The sequence below is a fragment of the Elgaria multicarinata genome, chromosome 2, assembly GCF_023053635.1.
Source record: "Elgaria multicarinata webbii isolate HBS135686 ecotype San Diego chromosome 2, rElgMul1.1.pri, whole genome shotgun sequence".
Taxonomy (NCBI): Eukaryota; Metazoa; Chordata; class Lepidosauria; order Squamata; family Anguidae; genus Elgaria; species Elgaria multicarinata.
In genome coordinates this window covers 67773903-67796959 of record NC_086172.1, presented here as the reverse complement: position 1 = coordinate 67796959, position 23057 = coordinate 67773903, and the positions used below count along the sequence as shown (strand labels likewise).

Here is a 23057-nt window from a genome sequence, read left to right as displayed (position 1 = left end):
CGCTGTGAGTGTGACGTGTCAGGCACCCAGAACGCCACGCGGGAGGCTTTCGAGCCGCGGTCCGGCTACTGATGCAGCCGCGTCGATTAAACAAGGTAATTCCGCTACCCCTCCCCCATTTCTCCTGCCCTTACTGGTTGCCTAGCAACTGAGCCAGAGCTCCCCATAGATGCACGGGGCCTTTCCTTAGGGCCCTGGGCAAAAGGCTGTGTGTGTACTGGGGAGCGGGAGCAGGTATATGGCGTTCTTGGCCCACGGATGTGCCCCATTTCCGCACCATGTCTTTTTCTACATTCCTTGAGACCTGGGAGGGAAAGTGTGACTATCAGGGTCAGGGAAGCAAGTGTTGCGCCCTTTTGTTTCCTGGCGGGGTTCCTGTGCCTCAAGAAGTCTATGGCAGGTGGAAGTTCAGCAGGAGAAGTTTCTTCATCCTTCTGCATCTCTGTAGTGTGGAGAGGACAGTTACACCTGATGAATCTTTGCCTGTCACACAGCAATTCAAGACACAGCTATGCGGAAGAAGGGGGTGGGGGAAGTAGGACTAATTCCATCCCCAAATGCCTGAATATGTAGGTGTGTATTTGTCCGTGTGATTTGGCTTTCCCCTCAGGGTTTTGGCAAAAATCTTTGGGGAAGTCTTGGAAAAAGAAATACTCTTAGTATAGGGCTATGACAACAGATGTGTTTACCACTGTTTCAGGCCTATCTCTTAAACTCAGCATTTCTGAATGCAATCCTTTCAGTAGTTTTGGGGGACAAAGATGCACTTCTTTCTCCATCTTTCCAAACCGAGAATGTGGGGGAAGATGAAGGTATCTTGCTTGTGGGTCTTCCTTTATTTGAGGTTGGGAAAACTATAACATTTTACAGCAATTGTTGTGCATATTAGTAATAATACAATAAGAGCTACTTTAACATGATTAATAATATTATAGTATTTATTATTTGTTGAATTTCTATATCATCTAACTGAAGTTTCCTGTGAAGTTTACAAAACACAGGTTAAAGGCATAAAATATAATAAAAAATCGCATGAAACCTCAAGCAAATAGAATATGATTAAAATATAAACAGAAGTAATGTAAAAGTTTAAAAACCAAAAAAAATTTTTTAAGACAAAAAGCCTTGGAGAATAAAGAAGGGTTTTATCTGGCACTTAAAAGACCACAAAGTAGGTGCCAGGCAATCCTTTCTGGGATGGGCATTCCAAAACTGGAATGTCACCACCGAAGAGGCCTAGTGGCCTTTAGTAACATTTAGCTCATCTGACCTCGTTTGGCCAGGAGTATCTAGAGAAGGCCTTTGCAAGATGACCATGCTGGCTGGGGAATACTGAGGAAGATGCATAGGACAGTGCTCCCTGACGTTTATAAGCTTTGGAAGCATATGAGTATCTAGTGCAGAGCTGGAGGTGACCCTAACCCCCACTGTGGTTCCTGATCTGCATTTCAGCTAGATGGGCTTTTTTGCCCATTTAGCTGGGGCATCTCAGAAGGGGAGGGAAGGAGGATAGAGAAGAGGCCTCAGGATACCTTGTAAGTGGACCTTTCCTCACCTACCAGAACATCCATTTTACCTCCTATCTAAGCCAGCGCAGTTCTCTCAATGTCGGCTGTGTGGGGGAGGGGCAGGGAGTGTGGATTTCTGGGTCTGAAATTGGAATGCTGTCTCTGACATCAAATCCAAGAATCTGAAGTATTCTATCCCCCCCGCCCCGACCCCTCACCAATGCTCACTAGGGGCCATAGAATTGCTCCACTCATGTCTTCCAGAGATTACATTAATGCAAAAAGCTGCAAGTGTGTGGTGAAAAGAGGGAGTTACTTCATCAAGGAAAGGTCAATCTACTTCTTATACATGCTTGCACATAAATGATGTTAAAAATGCTATTAAACTAACACAAGTATTCACTTTTCAGCATTTGATAGCTTACATAGTTTCACTGTAATCTTGCCCCACAAAAATCTTTTCAGCGCATTCTTGAAACTTGTATTGGTCGCCCGTGTTGTTGATTTGCAGTGCAATTCTACACACGTCTACTCAGAAGTAAACTCCTTTGAGTTCAGTTGGATTTATTACCAGAAAAGTATGTAGGATTGCAGCCTTGGTGTTGTTAATCTCAAGCATTCAAGGGGGGATCACGTAACCAAAGTATTGCTTTATCTCTTTGACAGTGTGTCAGGTGCAATAAGCAAAACAATTCAATTCTAGGAGAGCTACGGTCATAAGAATGGAAACTTGCTTCAGTTTTAGGGTACTATTTCCCATTTACTGGGTTTGCCAAAGCTTGACTTTTTAAAAAGCATGTGGGTATATACAGTATTACTATGGAAAGCTGGGAGTTGTAGGACTTTTTTCTGTCTAAACATGCATACAATTGTGCCTTTAGCAACCTTTCAAGTCTTACTTTCTTCAACATTCCAATGGCTTTTAAACTTTTGCTTTCTCCTCCAAACATAATATTTTTGTTTCCTTTCCTTGACACGAATATACCATGTCATTTTATTTATGATTCCCAAGTCCCATACTATACCATTGTTTCAGAGATAGAAGAGCCTTAGTTTTGTAGCATTTTGAAAATTAATACTTTGGGTTGCAACTTTCATGTGACACAGCTATGCTTTTTTCTTTCAGGACTAGTCATTTCATATAACTTAGGTTACAATCCTAGACATATTTACCAGGGAGTAAGTTCCATTGAATATAGTAGAACTTATTTCTGAGTAACCATGTATAGGATTGTACTGTTCAGCGTAACTTTGGGTTTAGAGACAGATTGATCTTAAGGATTATTATTTTTTATAATTATTATTTACAATATTTATATACTGCTCAATTAACACAGATTCCAGAGCAGTGAACATAGGTATAAATAGTAAAAGAAAGAATATTTTAAAAGCAAATTAAAATTGTTCAATTTAAAAACAAAGGAACCAGAAAAACAGTGGCCAGTCAGTTGAGGAAGGCTTCTCGAAACAGAGTTGTTTTCAGGAGGTGCTGGAAGCAGCCTAGTTATGCAGAATCTATTACCAATGATGTTTAGGTTTAGCTTTTATATATGTCCACCAGTGGTTTAAAATACACACACTACCTTTTTCTCATCTCACTTTTAACTAATTTGACCACTACTATATGAAATCTTAAGATAGTTTTAAGGTGTTAGATACCACTTTGATAGTAATTTGTAGCAATTCTCTTACTATTGTGTGTGTAGATGTCCATCTTTTCCCAAATATACTTCTGTAAATTAAGTGATAGATTAGTTTTTAGAGTGTTTCTAGGGACCCTTTCCTGTCTCTGTATATAACCGTTCCTAACTCTTTACCAACTAACCATGTTTCTCCAACTGTTTGCTGTAAACATATGATGTTAAAATGCCTCTTTGAATTTAACATGCACGTTTTTAAAGTGCAAAGATTTGCTGCTGGGGGTGAATATTACTGAGATCACAGCAGATGTAGACAGGGAGTTTAACTCTTTTCTCAGGTGCTGTAGTCCTAATAAAAAATACTCCTCTAAAGCTGCGATTTATATTGGGAGGAAATCTGTCTTGATGCTAATGCAAATAACAGGGTTGGAGGAGTGATTTCATCAGGACTGCAGCAGAGGAGGAAAGGGTTAAACAACCCCCCCCCATTCTTGGCATCTGCTATTATCTCACATATACATGGCTGCTATTTGCATTTTTTAAAACATGCACATTAAATGGCAAAATAGATTAAAGGGGCAAATTGATAAAACATTTGGTGTGGTAAAGCCAAACAACCTAACAATTGATTCCTTACAGATAAGGCTTCAGAGCAAACGCGGAGTTCTGCAGCTTACAAGGGTGTCCCCAGTCACTTCAGTGGAGCAGCCTTCCCCATTCATGAAAATGGAGAAGACTGCATGTGGAGGAGCTCTTTGTGGATGTCAGTGCATGTGGTGGTCTGCACTGGAGTATTTCTAAGTGTGCAAGATGTGAGGAGGAAGATAACAGGGTAATAAACTTCTTAAATGGTATCACCAATAGAACAACACCTCGCAGGCAAGTTTCATCCACGAGCATATCCCATATATTGCAATGAGATATGAACACTGTTTTTTATATATAAAAAAATCATTTCACTAATGATATGAGATGGGACTGTGGCTAAATGCAGCTTTGTGTTATTATCATGTAATGCATGGAAAACAGCTTGCAGGTTTTAGGGAGGCTTATCTTTTGAAAGAGTGACTAATTTCCCTTTGCATAAATAGTTCAAAGGAAATGAAAGCTATTTATCCAGGATTTAGAGAAGATTTTGTAAAACAGATCTAGTCCTGTAGAGCTCTAACTACCTCTAGTTCCCTGGTATTCTGCTTCTGTGTCCCTGATTCTGGAATACAAACCTCCACTGACAGAAATGATATTCTGTATTGACTATATAAGCAGCAGAACAGTTGGAAAACAGTGGAAATTGCATTATGCAATAAGGTTACCAGAATTATATTTTTCTCATGCAAGATTAGTGCTGATAAAGCATTAATATTGATTAATGGAAATCAGAGCAAGGAAAGAGCTTTTGAACTGTCACAGATGGGGCAGCTATTTCTGTACAGTCTAGTATTAAGGCTGAATTGATTGACATTTTATACTAGGATAATTGTTATATAGTATACAATCTAGTAAGTGAAATGTTGGAACACAATGTTACATCTTTGAACCACGGGTCACTTAAACTGGCATATGTGCAGTTAAGCTCTTTTAGGCTCATGAACAACTATTCTAGTTCTAGTGTTTTAAACAGCATACTGTTACACTCTATTTTTGCATCATTTAAACATCTCCCTTCTTGGTTTTATGGTGTTCCTAATCTTGAGATTATGGTATGTTTGACAGCCTTTACAAATAATTTGTTCTTTTGGATTTATGCAATACAAAACTTTTTTTTCTTTTTGGCCATGTCTTACAATACACAAAACAATACTGAGATCCTTCTTGAAGATGCATTGAACATATTTTGTGTGACCTGAAAGCATGACATAAAGATATGTTTGTTATGTGAATTACTAAAATGAAAATACCACCTTTTTGTTATCCCTCTGCACTAGTTCTGTAAATACAAACCTAGTTCTGTATCAGCTTTAATGTGGAGACTAGTAAATTGGAAGCCACATATACCACCAAATGATGCGGAATTCTAATAAAATCCATATATCCAAATAAGTTACACTTAATTCTCACATTAGGAGGTTTATCCTCTAGTTTTAACAGGAAATTATTTTTTTATTTGTAGAAAGAGAGAGGGGAACCCTCTGTTATAAACACATTGGACTGGTGAAGTTGTAACGCTACACCTATCAGTTCTAGGTTGAGGCACTCTTTACTTTTGGGAAGCTCCTCCTAGTTTGTGTTGCTTCCCTCTATGTTAAAGGGCTTCCCTTTCCTCCATCCAGGTTTTTAAGAAGGATTCTTTTTATAGAGAATTTTGAGTGTAAACAGATTCAAAACAGGATTGAAGAGTATCCTCCTTCCCTGAAGAGAAGTCCTTCTGTGCATTAAACTATTGAGAAATACAAGACAATTCAGGCACCGAGAGAATTCCTGTACTTTCAACTAAATACAGGTCTCACAAGAAAGGAATGCTGTTGTATAAAATTTGCAAAGCAGTTTCAGAGAAACTTTATGCCAATTTCTCCTTAGAGAACTCAAGTATGGCATGTTCTCAAACACAGTTACTGTTCCTAAGGAAACAAGAGCCCCATTCATGTGTTTTATCTGGTCGTGTGTAGGGTAAAAGTGTGTAAGGGGGGTGTAGGTGCAGATGTAAGACCCACCCTCAGCATTCCCATGCACCCAGTACCTAGTTAGACCTTTGCACATTGACTATGAATGTCTGAAGAGGGCTGTGTAAGCGCATTTAGCTGAACATGCTGACAGAGTTCCCGTGGTCACAAACCTTCCCTCATCAGGGTTTTGATCATGGGGACTCTGTAAACATGATGATGAAGGAGAGGAAGGGCAGTCAGGATGGAAAATCAAGATTTCAGTTTTATCTATGTTCAGCCTGAGGCGGTGAGCAGACATCCATGAGGAAATCTCCAGCAGGCAATTTCCCACAGATGCCCAATCCTTCCCCAAGCCGACCGAAGGACTTGGTATCATTACCTGGGTATCATTAGCATAGATGAGATGCTGGAAACAGGAAGGGTATAAAGAGAGAAAAGGGGAGGTTCAAGGACAGACCCTTGGGGCACCCTAACAGTGAAGGAAAAGGGATCCAAAACAGTTCCAGAAAAAGAGTGTTTTGACAAGAAGGACGAGAACCAAGGTAATGCCCAGGGAAGCCAACAGAGCCAGAAATCCAGAGTGTTAAATGCTGCTGAGAGATCCAGCTGCACCAGCACTGATGTACGGTGCTATGCCTTAGCCACAAGGACATGATTCAATACACGAGACAGCGCCGTCTCTGTTCAGTAGCCAGGTCGGAACCCTGATTGAAATGGGTCACTGAAATCATAGGAAGATAGGTAAGGAGCCTATTGGGAAAGGGCCACTCTCTCCAGGATTTTAGACAGGAAGGGTAAAAGTGGAAAAAGACAGTAACTCACACAAGAGGAAGGGTCCAGGGAAGGTTTCTTCAACAAAGATGCCTGAATGGAGCTCTTGTTTTCTCAGGAACAGCTGCTGTTGTTGACAAGATGCCATATACTCAAGTTCTCTGATGAAAAGTTGGTATAAACTTTCTCTGAAACTGCTTTGCAATACAACAGCTTTCCTTTCTTGTCAGACCTATGTTTGGCCTAAAATTGAGGAATTCTCTTATTCTCTATTAGCCTGCATAGGACTAAATTTGATGGGGGAGGGCAGGATGAATAAGAATCTTGCTAGAATTGCTGGGGGCAGTCAATATTCCCAACTTTCTAGCAATCCCTGTATCACAATTACAAAACAAAACATCAAAAACACGTACTAAAACTGATTGGCAGATTCCCTGAGTAGCAAGACTAGTGTGACAATGAATTTCTGCAGAGGAAGATTATGATTTGGTAGAGGGTGTGTTGCATTTGTACTGGAGAGCTCTGTTTATGGATCTTTACTTGCCTATGGGGCTTTCTGGATGGTCTTGAGATAATCTTAATGGTAATTTTGGTCTTAAAATGGATATTTCAACCCCCTTCCTTCCTCCTCTCTAGTTAAGCCCACTCTGACCATTGGCTTTTCTCAAGTGAAAGGCCAATGTGGACTGCAGCATGCTGGTTTGGGTGCTGCTGCTTGAAGGTACCCAAGCACATCATCCAATCTTCCACCCACCTGCCTTTCCTGCTTTGGAGCAGAAAAGGCCAATTGTGAAAGCCCAAGGCCTGTGAGGCCAAGGTCTTTGGAAAACCTGACCATGCAACTACCAAACAACTCCAAGCCTTTCTCCCAGCTTTGGAACTGGGGCAGTGGTAAGGATCACCATGCAACTGCCAGGATGATCCCTGGCCATCTCTACAGCTTCAGAATTCGGAGGTCAGGCTTGTAGTCCAAGGGCAGCGCCACACTCGACACCCCTAAGAGTCCTGTTTGGTAAGCTCTACAGCGCTTAGTTTTATGAGTACTTTAAAGAAAGGCTTGACTGTTTCTTAATTACAGCTTGGGATATTTTAGCAAAGGCTTCTTAGTATGCATTTATAAAAGCCTACTATGAATTATTACTCATGATACCTACTGCATTATGGATGTTTTAATAAACTCTTTCTGTTTTCAGCATATTTCAAAGTGCCCTATATCTAATGGCTAGGAACAATTTCTAAGGCTAAATCATCATCCTGTATTCTAATAGCAAATTTGCTTCATGAGAAGTGCTGATTCTTTTGTAACCAAAACAGCATTATCTTTGCACAAGAGGCAGGAATCAGCAGGCTTGGGGAAAACTCAAAAGTTTTCAGAAGTACAAAAAAGCAAGCAAACAAAAAACCTTAGGGTTGAAAATAGACCAGAACAAACCAAAGAGGACTGCATATGTTCAGTGGTTATGAAATCCTGTTAGATTGTTGCAGGTGACGGGGGCAGACTGGAAAAGTTGGGGAGGATGGAATTGAGTATCTTGGAAAGGGGCATAGTATACTTTTTAATGTTCACTGTTTTTAAATTTTGTAAACCGCCCAGAGAGCTTCGGCTATGGGGCAGTATATAAATGTAATAAATAAATAAACAGAGGTACTTCACAATGCAACATTTTGGTGCAGGTCCTACTTGTGTATATATGCTAAGCAAACTCTGCTAATGGATGCCACTAGGATCATAGCCAAAATAGGGTCACTGAGAAACAAGAGGAAAGTATCAAAATGCTCAAGAAAACCTCAGTATTTACAGAACTACGAAAAACCATTTAGAAGAACATAACCCAATGAAGGCTGAATATGCTCAGTGATAAATTGTTGTATATGGTAGAAAATGTGAGTTGGAAGAAGTCATGGTTGGCTGGCTGAAACCCTGAACAATCTCTATATTCTATTGTAGACTTAGGTGGTGTTGTTGTTTAGAGAGGAATGATTTGCTGCTGCCTTGTTTTATGTTCTTCCTAGTGTTATATATTCAGTTAGTTTTAAAATGGCTATATAAAAAGAATTCCCATTTATCGAACTTCTTGGCAGCTGCTGAAACTAAAAGAGGTCATTATTAGTATTATCCTGCTAGAAAAGCCCCTGAGAAACAAACATACAGGACATTCTACTCCCCAAATAGGACTCCTGGCAAAAAGAGTTCAAAGCAGCCTAAAAATGAGTTTGTACTAATACTGTCTCCTCCTCCAATCACAGACGTAGAACTAGGGAGGTATAACTGGATGTCAGCTTTGAACAGGTAGTATTGAAGGCCATAGGTTTTGGTGAGATTACTCAAGGACAGAATGTAGAAAGAGAATACAAGGGGACTCAGTACCTGATGGAATGCCTTTCCTGACACTACGTTCAACATCTAAAGTCCTTCTCCGGGAGCCTACTCCAAGGGAAGCTCGGAGGATGGCAACAAGGGAGAGGGCCTTCTCAGTGCCCCCCCCCCCCAATTATGGTATGATCTCCCCAATGAGGCCCACCTGGCACCAACATTGCTCTCTTTTTGGCACCAGGTTAAAACTTTTCTCTTTCCCAAGCATTTAGCAATATGTGATGAGCTTCATCGATCCTGGATCTGTTTTTATAGCTGTTTATAAATGTTTTTAGATATGTTTCTGTGTGTATGTTGTATGTTTTTGTGGTTTTAAATTTTGTATATTGTTTTGAATTCTTTTAATCTTATGTAAACTGTCCAGAGAGGTTTGGCTATGAGGTGGTATAGAAATGTAATAAATCATCATCATCATCATCATCATCATCATCGTTTACTCTTTCTTCATACCTTTTTTGAAGTCTTTGGTAACAATTATTTGCAATTTGAGTTATTAATCACCATTTGCTTTTGCTTTTATTTTTACTTAATTAGAGCTGAATCCTCTCAAATGTGCATTGAACCTACACCTTTTCCCATACATTGCTAGTATAGATGACATAAGTCATATGTGTTTTAGTGAAGACTGGGAGAAGCAAATGCTTCTATTATTATTATTATTATTATTATTATTATTATTATTATTATTATTATTTGTATCCCTCCTTTTGCCCAGTACTGGGCCTCAAGGCGGCCTCATAGGCACTTCCTCATGGAAAATATAGTGAATATGTGCTGTTCATAGTTTATTCTGCCACTTGGTTGGATATCTGGAGTGAGTAGGAACTGGCTCCAGGAGACCAGTCAGGACATTTTTGCAAGTTGGAGGAGACTGGAGTCTTTTAGGGAGCAATCCTATGGTCCCTAGACAGCGTCTGAGGGACTAGGTATTTTGGATTGCCACCTCCAAGCTCTGACCTCCCCTCCCCCATGCCAGCTGCTCTCTGAGGTTGGGAACTTGACCTTGGAGGATGAGGAAAGGAGTCATTTCAGTGGATGGGGAAGGAAAGAGACTGGGGAGGCCAGGGTATGATCTCTCCTGGGGCCTCTCCAGCCTCCTTCCCTTCCTCTTCGAAATACTTTTGCTGGATGGTCTGAAAAGCCCATCTAGTGAAAATGCAGAGCAGGAGGACAGGGAGGTGAAGATTGCCTCCGCCACTTCTCCTGCCCTGCACAGGAAGACTGTAAGCCTCCGAGTTTGGAGGCTTACGATCATCATGATAAGTTTGCACCCTTAAGCATGCCATGAATGGTTTGCAAAGGTATATATGGGTAAGTTAGTTAGTAGATACTATTTTCGGCTTGAAGCTTTGAAGGTTTTTTTTGTGAGGCTAACCAAATCTTCTCAATCACTAGGTAATGGGGGCTTCAGATGAAGAGAATGAAAGCAAAGCTAAATATGAATCTGTGTACATTGTGTTTTAGATTCTCCTTGCATCTGCTTGCAATGTCCATGATCCTGTCAGCCTCAGTGGTCCGTGTAAGAGATGGACTCCCTCTATCAGCCTCTACTGATTATGAGCAAAGTGTTGGCGTGCAGGAGTGCAGAAAGTACTTCAAAACACTCTCAAAGAGACTTGCTCAGCTTCCAGATAGATGCACCCTGCAAGCAGGAAAGTATAACATAAAGTACGTTTTCTATGAGATTTTCTTTTTTCCTGCAACATTGTGCTGTGTTGTTTATATGAAATTGCTAGCTGCTATAATAGTGGTTAGGAAGCAAAGCAGCCTATCGCTTTTAAATATGAAATTAGCTGTAAGCACTGGAAGCCAGATTCCAGCTGGACATCAGGAAAAACTTCCTGACTGTTAGAGCAGTACGACAATGGAATCAGTTACCTAGGGAGGTTGTGGGCTCTCCCACACTAGAGGCATTCGAGGCAGCTGGACAACCATCTGTCAGGGATGCTTTAGGGTGGATTCTTGCATTGAGCAGGGGGTTGGACTCGATGGCCTCGTAGGCCCCTTCCAACTCTGCTATTATATGATTCTATGTGATTTCAAACCATGAATGCCTTCTCCCCTTGAACCTCTGCTCTAAGTTCCACTTCCAAGAGAAGTATGGGGGCCCTTTTTAGTGGTGGTATCCTGATTTGATTGCAGTGAACTCCTACAGTTAAACTCTAATAATATTCTAGTCAATGACAATTCCCAGCTATTCTTTTTTGGGTTCTGCATACGAAGCATATAATGTATAATATATGAATGTGAAAATGTATATACCTAAATTTAGTAACCCAGAGAAGTGATGTCTTATTGATTGTAGTACGAATTCTCTTACTGATTGTTTATATAGTATATATCATTTTGCTCTCATTGTATGTATAATTTATAATAATAAAAATTTAAAAATGAAGCAGCAGTGGGGATTTCTATAGAACATACTACATGTTCCTAAAAATTAAGTGCCCCCTAGGATAGAGTTGTACAAAGAAAACTAATGAGGATCGCATTCTGTGAAAATTGATGCAAATTGGGGTGGGGGTGGGGAATTGATACTCACAATGCAAAGTTAAGTCATAGCGCTCATTACCTACGTACTGTGTGCCTCTGTGCCATTGGCCTTTATAAGGAAAATTCCCTAGATGCTCTTGATCAATATTTGAGGCATATATAGCTAGTATGTCAAGCCCAATTATTTGTAAAAGGTAGTATTCAGCTCTGCCATTCTGTTGGCACAAATGATGTTGCACTAGTGGAAACTAGGTTCCAAACTAAGTGCAAGAGGAGAATCCAACTAAAGTTACATTTGTGCATGTGCATTATGCTTATGCAACTGATTGTCTAAAACTATTGGGCAACATGTTGTGCATTCCGCTTGCACAATTGCTTCCACACCGGAAAAAATCCAGTGGAGTTCTGCTAGCACTAGCACTGTTTGAGTTAGCAGAATGACACTGTTGGATACTACCCATTGTGTCCAGTGTATGATATGTATTTCAAATTTTCCTAGAACTGCTGTTTTGAATTGCATAAGGAATTTATGTACTAATGCAGTTTAGTGGAATGCTTAAAAAATGATGAGTTTAAGCATATGCCAGAGTTTCAATTAGAGGCGGGGAAATTTTTCCAGCTTCTGATGACTTCCCTTAATGCAATCTTTGGATAGGGATGAAGAAGCATGGTTGCTAGGGAAGGATTTCATTCTCTAGCTCATAATGATAATTCTGAAGAGGTATTCTTTTGCTTTTGGGAATTATTTATTTATTTGTTTATTTATTGCATTTATATACCGCCCATAGCCGAAGCGCTCTGGGCGGTTTGCAAAAGTTAAAAACAGTAAACATTAAAAAGCAAATATACAAAGTTTAAAAACATGAAAAGCATAAAAACAACAGTATCCTTGTAAAAACAGCTATTCTGGGGTGCATTAAAAACAAACTTAGCATATGTTGTTAAATGCTGTTAAATGCCTGGGAGAAGAGAAAGGTCTTAACCTGGTGCTGAAAAGATAACAATGTTGGCGCCAGGTGAGCCTCGTCGGGGAGATCATTCCATAATTGGGTGGCCACCACTGAAAAGGCCCTCTCCCTTGTTGCCATCCTCCGAGCTTCCACTCAGAGGTGGACCTTAGATGTAGAGCTCAGTGAGTGGGTAGGTTCATGTCAGGAGAGGCGTTCCGTCAGGTACTGTGGTCCCAAACTGTGTAAGGCTTTATAGGTCAAAACCAGCACCTTGAGTTGGGCACGGAAACATATAGGCAGCCAATGCAGGTGGGCCAGAATGATGCCACTGTCATGTTATGCATAACCAATAAATAAAACATTCTGAGAAGAATACAGTCACATGCCTTTATCTGTTTCTTTCTTTTTCCTTTAAAAGGAGCAAAGTTTTATTTTCCACTCTCCTGCTTGTTACTGTCTCCGTGTTATGTGTGTATGATGTACAGGAACTGGATTATCACGCCTTGTTGGTGGATGGGCATTGCCTACAGTTTATAGTTTGTCACAAATTTTCATTACATCATTTTTCTCGTTGTTCTAGAACCACTTTAATTCAAGCTGTGCAAATATGATTTAATTTTGAAAAGTGAAACATCTATATATTTTTTAAATATAGTTTTATTAGTTCCCTGGGAGTGAGTTACATGATGCTCTGCACTGAAAATTACCCCAGCGTCCTGGCCTTCTGCTACCTAGATGAGCTTCAAAAGGAGTTCATCTCCACATACAACATGATGAAGACAAATACAGCCGTTAGACCTTACTGTTTCATCGAGTTTGGTAAGGGTTCTCAAAGAGTAGTTCTATGTTTTCTATTCCTTTTATTAAGCAGCTAAACAGTAATTGTTGTTAAAATGTAAACATGCCTATTGTTTCATGTGCAAACCATACTGGGAGAAAAGCTTAAATGCAGTTTTGTGCTAGCAGACCTCTGCTTGTGTGACGGGTCTTCCCCTTGCTCTCCTGCTACCCTGTGTGCCTTCCAGATCTGCTTCAGAGGCTTCCCCTAGTGCTTCAGAGCAGATTTGGGCTGTGCTTGGAGCAGGGGGGTGGGCTACATGGGAGAGAGGAAAACTCTTCTGCCAGTAGTTTCCCTTCCACTGGCGGACAGTCACGGTTGAATACAACTCATAGATCCGCTCTCCGCCAAATGCCTGACAAAATAAGAAATCTTAATCCCGCTTCATAAAACTTTGGAGAGGTGTGTTTAGGCAGGTCTCCTTAGGAAGGGTATTTGAGAGATGTGGTGCTACAAGGACCTGTTCTGTGCAACTACAGAGTGAACCTCCAGTGGGAGTGGAATCTGGAGCAGCACATCTGCACTAAGAGCAGCAGACAGATTATATAGAAAAAGGTGTCCAGGACATGAGTTTATTGCCTGCCGGCCCAGCCTCTACCTTGTCCTCATTCTGTAGTAGACAGCAACTAGTGGCTCTCGCATTGCGAACTGAAGAAACATCCATGAATTCATTAAATATTACAAAGAAAGTGAAATTCTAATCACATATTTGGAAGTTCAGTCTCCTCTCTCTTCCCCCCCCCCTCTTTTTCAGTATGCAACATAATTTGTCTCAGGGAACTGCTGCTTCTCCTGGTCCCATTTAAGAAGCCAAACCTATGTTTGCATGGTTTGGGTTATCCTGGGGTATCTAGGCTGCCCTATGGTTTGATTTTCATCAATTGTGTTGTTGCCATCCCACATTTTAAAAAAATCTCTTGTAGCAATTACACATTTTGGGATAGTAATTGCTGTTTCTTTTATATAAGGCTTTCTTGTATTTTGTTACTTTTTGCCATGGAAACTATTAGGATAACTTAATGAATGTGAACAATTGAACAGAAAGTAATTCTTTTGAAAAATATAATGAAAGGAATTTTTAAAAGTACACACTTTCGGCATTATGGAGTGAAAAAGAAATGTGGGCAGGCAAAAGGGACAAAGATGTGAAAAGCTACATGGTTTTGTTCCATATTTTTGTAGCATAATAATGTTCCTTTCCTCAAACAGGTATTGTTTCCAGTTCTATAAGCACCTCCCCAACACCAGTGTCTAGCTGGTGTCATTCTGGATTAGATTTATGAAAAGTACATTTCAGTGGTTTCTTACTAGCTCTGACATATATAAGCTGCTAGTGTATAATGGGACCTATCAGAAAATATGTCACACCTCAAAAAGGGAGTAGGATGTGGCAAAGTTTTGACAAGAGGGATTAAGGCTGCAATCTGAAGCACACTTACTAGGGGACATGTTTCAAAACTGTAATAAAGTATTAAAAGGAGCAGTGGGTGACAGTGGCATAGCAGTGGGTGGCGTAAAAAAGATCTTTTAAAATGTGACATACTTTATGGGCAGTCCCATAAAGCTGTCAGAAATCGGAGGCGAACAAGGTTTGAGGGAGGAAGAGTTCAGGAATCTAGAGAAATGTAGTGTGGGATTCCAGATGTCCGGAGGGTAAGTTGAAAGGAAGAAGCCTTCAGAGCACTGGAAGCCAGGGGATGTCTGCATTCTGTACAGCTTGACCTGTCTTTCCACGACCTGTGCGCTGCTCATTTTTATAGCTATTTCACTTAATGCCTAGAGTTTTCTTGGAAATAGAGTGGAGAGTTCTCCTTTGCCACTCATTTCCACAATGCCTTCCATATTCTAAAGAAACAATTTGCATCTTCCATAAAAATAATGTCCACAAAATACAGCTGCTATTTAAGCATTCTTATCCTAGAGTAAGCCCCATTGAACTCAGTGGGACTTAACTCTGAGTATACATGTATAGGATTGCACAGTAAACACATTTGCCCCAGTGATTCTTAGTTTTGAGGGCGGAAGAGATGAGGAATGCAGAGAAATCTAGCATGTAGTTCTAGATGCCCTGAGGATAAGTAGAAAGGAAAAAGCCTTGGGAGCCCATAACTCAGTCCCATATTTTGCTAAGATATAGGTGTAATGCTGTGCTTTTACTTTGTTTGGGAAAGATGTATATCATTATGGATGTTGTTATTACATGCACTAAAGTACATTTAAGAAAACAGGCTTGTGTTGAGAACAAGCACTTATTTTTTCTATGAACATCTTCTGCATTACAAGAAAAGCTAAAAAAATGCAATTTATTAATTATATTAGCTGTATTTTCAGGCTTGCCAGTGCATGAGACATTAGTTTATTCATAATTAGGTTTCTAGCATTTAATTTTTTGATACTGAAAAATTAATTAGCCCTTGATATATTAGTTATAAAGCAACAGCAGTATTAAAACCTACCACAATGGATAGAAGAGTTTGAAATAATGAATTTAAATGCATGTATCCGAGACTTATATTGCCCATAAAGCCATGGGGTCTCAAATGATTTTATTCATAAAGTCTAAGTGGGTTTGTTTTAATTTAATGCAGATAATTTCATTCAGAGGACCAAGCAAAGATATAATAACCCAAGATCTCTGTCAACAAAAGTAAACCTTACTGATATGCAGACAGAAATCAGGCTGAGGCCACCTTATCAAATTTCTTTGTCTGAATTGGGTTCAGCCAATGGATATCCACATATATCTCTTCCAGAATACAAAGGTACTGGGAAAATATCTACAGGTGAGTTTGTTGTCTTAAGTAGAATGTTCTTTTGGAAGGTCCAGTAATTGTGTCATTTTGCTTGCATTCTTCTTGCAAATCTTGGAGGCCAAACAAGACTTGACATGTTCACATCGTTTGGCCTTCAGTGCCTGACTTTTTAGTTAATAAATAGCAGGGGTGGAGGTAAACCAGATTGGGACTGTGGGCTGGGCAGTGGGGGGCTTTGGCTCTTTGCTATTGGCAGGCTCAGAATTCCCCCTGCTCCCCAGTCTGCTATTCAGAATGGCAGAAAGGCTCCCATTAGCGCTAATGGGAACTTTCCTTCCATTGCAAATAGCAGATGGGGAGGAATTGGGACCCTGGCAGGGGCGAAGGGTTAAAGTACCTGCTCCCCACATGCTATGCAAGGCCAAACAATTCTTAATTAGAATAAATGAACATAAACACACAAAATTACAAAATTTTACTAGAGAATAAGGTGCTGGGTAACAATTTTCAACATCAGTGTACGAAGGAAACAACAAAGAACTGAGTTCTGATTAAAATTGGTGTCCTTTTAAAAAACGTAGTCTGTTCTGTTGATTCAGAGGTTTGGTTTAGAACAGAAATGAACTTAAAATGGAACGTTGTTATTTTTAAAATGACCCACCCCGCCCCAGAAGCTAATTTCTAATTATATTTTAGTATGTACAAATTAATTCTAGGAAAAACCTTATAAAGTTTGGAAACAGTGGTGCTCAAGACGGTATATCTCTCTTCTTCTAGAGAAATTCCCTTTGTCACCCCTGAGCTTTCTTTGACTTTATGAACTGCTTTAGAGAGCCTTTTTCTGCTGCAGCTGTTCAATGCAAAGAACGTAGAATGACACCCCTCTCTATATTAATGTTCCAGCTCATTAACTTCATTGTTGGCACCTTTACACTTCACTGATTTAAACAGAATGATTTAAATATGGTTCAGTAACCTTATTGTCACTCTCTCTATGTTGCCTAGACTACTGTGGATTTTGCCTTGTTTTTTCATATTCAGTTTCTGTCACTTGTTGTGGAATAGCACAGTAACGGCTTGTACACACATTCACTATGAATTGGCAGTCATTTGGGTGTACTGTTGACTCTTCAGTAGCCCAGATGAATGCTTCCAAATCCTCCCCCCAACTTTTATTTTTCCTTTATTCTTGGTATGATTTTTTTAATGAGAATTGTGCATTAGGCCCCTTTATGGATTAAAGGGTAAAGCAAATGCTTTCAGAAGTTATCATATATCTGGTAGCCTTCCTGTGATTGTACTTCACAATGCCCTGCTTAGCAATTATAAAAGGCTGTAATCCTATGTATACTTATTTATAAAATAAATAAATAAATATACTTTCTTGGGAGGTAGCACATTAGGATCAGTAGCATTTACAAAAAGGAGTAGTTGATTAAGGGACCAGAAGTACTACAGATAGATAAACTAAAATGTAAAGTTCATGGAAGAAATGAAATCAGCAGTTAATTTTTAAGAGATGAAAGGATTCCTTTCATCACCTTTTAGGATATTAATGATGGGCGCTTTGCTAAATTTGGAATAAATTATTCTTTTGTAATATTCATTGTTGGCAATAAGTAAAAATATTCATTGGATCAGTCTGTACTCCTCTGCACTTTTATTTGGAAGTAAGCCACAGTGAACTGACATACACCTTTAACATTGGCTTTAAATCACTCTTCAGAGCAGAAACGTAATGCTTTAGTAAAGGAAAGAGAACATTGAGAGCGCTATTTCAAGGATGTGATTTACTACTCAGTGGCTAATTGTGGACTAATTTTACCAGCTATTTTGTTATTTTTGTCCATTTAGTGCTATGTTCCAGCAGTCTAGTCCTAGTACGCAAAGAGTTTGGCTGCATTAGCCTCAAATTAATCTCTAGTCAGGCTTCATACAGTTTCAGTTTTAACTCAAGCAAAATATATTTTGCTGGTGTACTCTGAAAAGTTATGTTTTACCTTTTTTTTTTTTTTAAAAAAAAAAGCTTGCTGTGGTTATATGCTATATGTAACCAATAAAGCAACCCAGCAAGTGATGCTATTTATTACAAAAGAAATTGAAAGAGAGTTGCATAGTAGCCATGCTTCGTGGATTGCACCCTCTGCTAAACTTACATGTGTCCTCATTCAAGTTACAAGATCTTGAGCAGGAGAAAAACACTGAAAAATAGCATTAATGTTCCCCCCCCCCAAAAAAAACATTAAAGAAAACGACTTTAAATATTTATAGTGTTTTCTTCTCTCTGTCTTGCAGCCCCTCACCAACGGCTGGAACCTGTGACGCTGTCGGGGATTGTTTCCTTTGTACTCAGCCTTTTATGTGGCGCTTTGAATTTAATTCGTGGTTTTCATGCTATAGAGAGTCTTGTGCAGGTACTGTAGCCATGTTGATTACTTTGTACCAGGGGAAAAATACAATACTCTATGAAGAATTATCTGTAATTTCCTTTTTAAAATGTTTTTTTCAATGTGTAGTAGAGCAAAATCATTCTTTGAATAATATGTGGGTAAGGAGAGCGTTCTTTCGTGCCACCATGTGAGGATTGATAGCTGTGGTCCGTAGGCTGGACTTAGCCTCCTGAGCTGAAGTGCCTCAGCTTCCAAGCTTCAGGAAACAGCTTGGATGGAGCAAGAGAGCTTTCTGCTGCTGATGTTTCAGACTTCTCTCTTTTTCTCTGGCCTTCTTTATAGGAGAGCTGAACCAAAAGAGAAATCCATAATGGGATGTAACTAGTGTCTTTGTGAAATGAAACTTTAATCAGTTTCTCTCAGAGCTGTTCTAGTTGTTAAACTTTCCATGGGAACTGGGATCCCCTGGTGTATTTTTCATCCCCACCACACACTATTAAGGCCATTATGTTGCATGTTCCCCTGCGTGGCACTCATTGCTGGGTGTGGGAAGGGAACTGGAATCCCCCTGGTGTGTTTCGCACACATCCCAAACCATGTTGGACCCATTATGATGTGAGTTTCCCTGCCTGTAATGTGTGTCAGTGGCATTTATTGCTGCCTGTGGGGAAATTTGCAGTTTGGTGGTCCTGACTCTTGCTGCAAGTTGTTCTAAATGATATAGTATCTAGGGATGGGAATGCTGAATCCCTGTGGTGAGAGTAATGTCTAGACTAGGGGTGGGTGAGAAATTTGCTCTATTGAAGTTTTTTTGTCACGGGTTCTTGCAGCTTGCACCTCCTGGACCTGAATATAATTAGCAGTTGGAAATTAATACACTTATGAGCTTGAGTTGCACTACACAAAAAAAGTAGTAGTATTCAACATATACACACATTTGAAAAATGTGCAAATAAAAATGCTCCTGACAATGACCTCATGTTTTAAAAAAATGCACATAAAATGTGTACACATTTCTGTGCAGTGGAACATAACTCATACAGAACTGGGATGGAATGGCCTTAGTGGAGGAAAAACAACCTCAAGGAGATTAAGTTTGTCAGATTTGCCCATCCGTAAGCTAAACGAGCTTTGCATTAAGAGGAATCTCTGTTTAGAGCCTTCCCCAACCTGGTGTCCTCTAGATATTTTGGACATCTCCCAGTATTACTGACCATTGGTCGTGCTAAGTGGCAAAGCCTTTCTGTATGGGGAGGATCAGGAGACACTGATGGGAGAAGAATTTGGGAGTCTCGGAAGTCACTAAGCTTGAACCAAGCCAAGGAAGTGCAAAGCTATTAAAAATAGGAGCCTCCTGATTTAATGCCATAGGGAAAAGGTTTAGAGGGCTGCGCTGCAGATTGGGAGAGAGGAATTCCAGTCCTATTTCAGATGAATTGCATCACTTTTTCTTTCCAGCTCTAAACTTGTTCATAATTAACGGTTGTCAGAGAAATTTAAAACTTACCTTTTTAATAGTCATTTTGAAACTGAAGGATACCAAATATGTATGTGAAGGTTACAATAACTCATGTAACTTGTGCATACTGTGGTTTTAACACCACAAAGTTGTCCTCATTGCCTTCATTATCCCACTTTATAATAGTCACTGAGCAAGTAAAGTTATATTGGCTTGTACACTATAATTGAAAATAGATTACAGTTAGAATTTATACTGACCCCATACAATTGAAGAACCTTCTGTTTTGCACTTAATTCTTCTCCTCTCCCCCTTTGCTCTCCCTTTTGAAAACTGCCTTCAAAAGCCTTCACTCTCTCTGGATTTCTCATATGGGGAAGAAGTTACTTCTGTTAGGAAATAATATGCCATCTGTCTAAACAATTACAAAGTTTTTTTGCAGTTTGTATACATGATGTCCATGTGCTGGGAATCCAGAAATGTTATGTGTAAAGCCTAAATTCATTGCAGAGATGTTTTGGATTATTGCTCCTATAAGCCCCAGACAGCATGGCCAATGATCAGGGACTTTAGGAGAGTCCAAAACATCTGGAGGATACTGGGTTGCCTGTCTCTGTGTTAGATATTCCAACTTGGAGAAAATTATCATTATACTTTGCTCTCCATTAAAACAAATTCTTGTTGCCATCTGGTGGCTGATGAGTACTGACTTGTGTCTTTTCTTTGTTTTCCCTTTACCTTAAAACATTACTTTTTACTAGGAGCATGGCACCATCTAGTGGATATGCCGTATTTTACACAGTTCTGCAGCAGCTGTAAGGACCAGACTAGATGTGATGGCAGATCAGTCTCTTTAAATGTCTAACACTTTCTTTGTTTCCCAACCTTTGATTCTCTTCTAGCCAATTGCTAGGAGGAAATCAAGGTTGGGTGACAAACTGCAGGGAGGTAAGCCATGGAGAGAAGGAGGGTTCAGCATCTCACACTCAAGTGATTCTCTTGCTCTTTGTGTCAGTTTGGATAGGAGATCATTATCCAAATACAGATTCCATGGAAAGCAGTGCTGTGCAGATGGACGTCAGCCCATTTATGCCTGCAGTCCCTGATCCAGAGAGAAGATCAGTGTGTGGTTATTTCCTTCTCTGGATTGGGAAATGTGTAAGGTATTGATACTTTATGAGAGTCTAGGGTATTGTGATTCTCAACATAGGAAAGGTAGGATAGATTTCTAGAAGATAGGTTCCAAAGTTTTGTTGAAAGTGATCTTTGTTAAAACCTGAGCAAGACACTTTGGGGACTCCATAGCCTCTAGAAATTATGCTAAACAATATTTCAGTTAGATGCATGCATTATGTAAGAGTATGTTTGCATAATATGGAACATATTAATCTGAGAATGCATATCTTGTATTTATTTTTTTCAGAATGTGGGAGAAGACTTTAGTTACGTTATTGCCTTTTTCCTTGGCACAGCAGCCTGTTTATATCAGGTAGGATATGTCTCTTACATGATTGGATGATCTTCAGGTTATGTTTTGTCAAACCTTTCAAGTCTAAAATGAAATTACATCAAATATATTTACTTCACTGTTTCCTTCTATGTGGTGGTGACGGTGGTTGACCTGTAATCAATGGCCGTACCTTTGGCCTCTTTTGAAATTCTCATTGGGTGTGACAAACTACAAAGAAGTTGGCTGGTAGATTGCAACAGGATGTGTGCAGTGTGTTTTTGCCTTAGTAGTTGGTGACTCCACCAATTATGGATACATTTTGTTCTGAATCTAGAACAGGCGTCTTCACATACACAAGCTGCTGGCAGTTATTGTGCTTGGTAAATAATACATTTGCCTTTGACCACCATCCAATGCAGATTTATGCAATCTTGAGCTCGTTGATTTCAATGGTCATTGGTATGCTCAAGTCTGCGTTGGATTATGGCCATTATTTCCAGATGATTGACTAGTGGAAAATACAGCTTTGTTTGATGCATTTATAGCAAAGATCGTTATCCAAAACCATTCTTCGTTAACCTATTTCCTGTATTTAGTGTGTTAACTTTTCTGAGGGAAGTGTATTGTTCCTTGAACTGTCACATTTGTGGTTTTGTGTCTTATCAATGCGGAGATTTGCTGTTTGAAGTCAAATGAATCAAAATAGCTATTGCAGTGTGTGAGACAGGTGACTTTCTGTTGCTATCTCTGAATGCAAACATTTTTTGGTGCTGAATTGAAAGAGGGCTTTTCACATTCGCATACCTATTGCTATTTTACCTCAAGTTTAATTGTGCATGATGATTTGTAGAATTGTAACACTAGAAATAACATTAAAGTTATTTGGTCCAATCCACACCATGAAAAAACCCTAAATTTGCTGCCTAGAATATCCAGATTCTACAGAGTGCTACAAGGAAAGAAGTGTAAAACAAATCTATGTGGTTTCATAGTCCAAAACATGCGACAGATTTATCTTTAAAACATTGTTTCAAGTCAGAAAGTGTTCAAAGCCGTAATAAAGAAAATGGAACCATCTTTTAAACTAATGTCAACAAGTTTCTGGTCTTGTGGGCATTATTATTTACATATAAAATGATTTTGCCCCTTTGCTTTCTGTATGTTCTTGCTACAAAAATGTGAAAAGGTGAATTAGCTATAACCCCTAGTGACTTTTCCCCTCTCTCCTTTGCAGTGCTACCTGTTTGTATATTGCACGGGCTGGCGGAACATCAAGTCCTTCCTAACATTTGGCTTAATCTGCCTATGCAACATGTATCTCTATGAACTGCGCAACCTCTGGCAGATCTTTTTCCATGTGACTGTGGGTGCTTTTACAACGTTACAAATCCGTCTGAGGCAACCACAAGGGAAGTGCCCCGATTACAATGTGTGATGGTTGTCTTCTGATAGGCTCAAGGCAAATATGATCCAAGCAGTATTCCTCTCAGGAACGAAAAGCTGTTCTGCAGGAGAGAAGTTATGCAGGAGAGAAGTTATACTCTAAAGCATTAATGACTTCATAGTGAAATTCTTTCTCAAAGAAGAGCTAAACCAAGATTTGGGAACTAATTGAGCTAGAAATGAACTCCCCATGCTTGAGAATGTGCCCCAAGGACAACTGAGAGGTTTGGAGGGTAGCAGGGAAAACTCCACATTCAGCACTATGAAAATAGCAAGGCTCTGTATTGGACGTCTCCATATTACATGATTTCTCCAGTCCCAAACCAGTTTTGCCTTTGTGAGGCACTAGAAAAGGCTGAAATAAAAGGATGGCATTGCATATTAA

General features: G+C 39.6%; 1 protein-coding gene across 4 annotated transcripts; it reads left to right on the top strand.

The window, feature by feature from the left end:
- Window positions 1–23057, top strand: SEC22A (SEC22 homolog A, vesicle trafficking protein). 4 transcript variants are annotated; one of them, XM_063116677.1, is made up of 8 exons: window positions 1–95; window positions 3788–3980; window positions 10361–10564; window positions 12995–13158; window positions 15766–15939; window positions 18226–18344; window positions 21203–21268; window positions 22464–23057. In XM_063116677.1, the coding sequence occupies exons 2-8, from the start codon at window positions 3889–3891 to the stop codon at window positions 22662–22664; spliced, it is 1020 nt and encodes a 339-aa protein (XP_062972747.1). In that variant the 5' UTR covers window positions 1–95; window positions 3788–3888; the 3' UTR covers window positions 22665–23057. The 4 variants fall into 4 exon arrangements, with proteins under 4 accessions (XP_062972747.1, XP_062972746.1, XP_062972748.1 ...); XM_063116676.1 differs by having other exon boundaries at window positions 15766–15960; XM_063116678.1 differs by having other exon boundaries at window positions 3788–4027; window positions 15766–15960.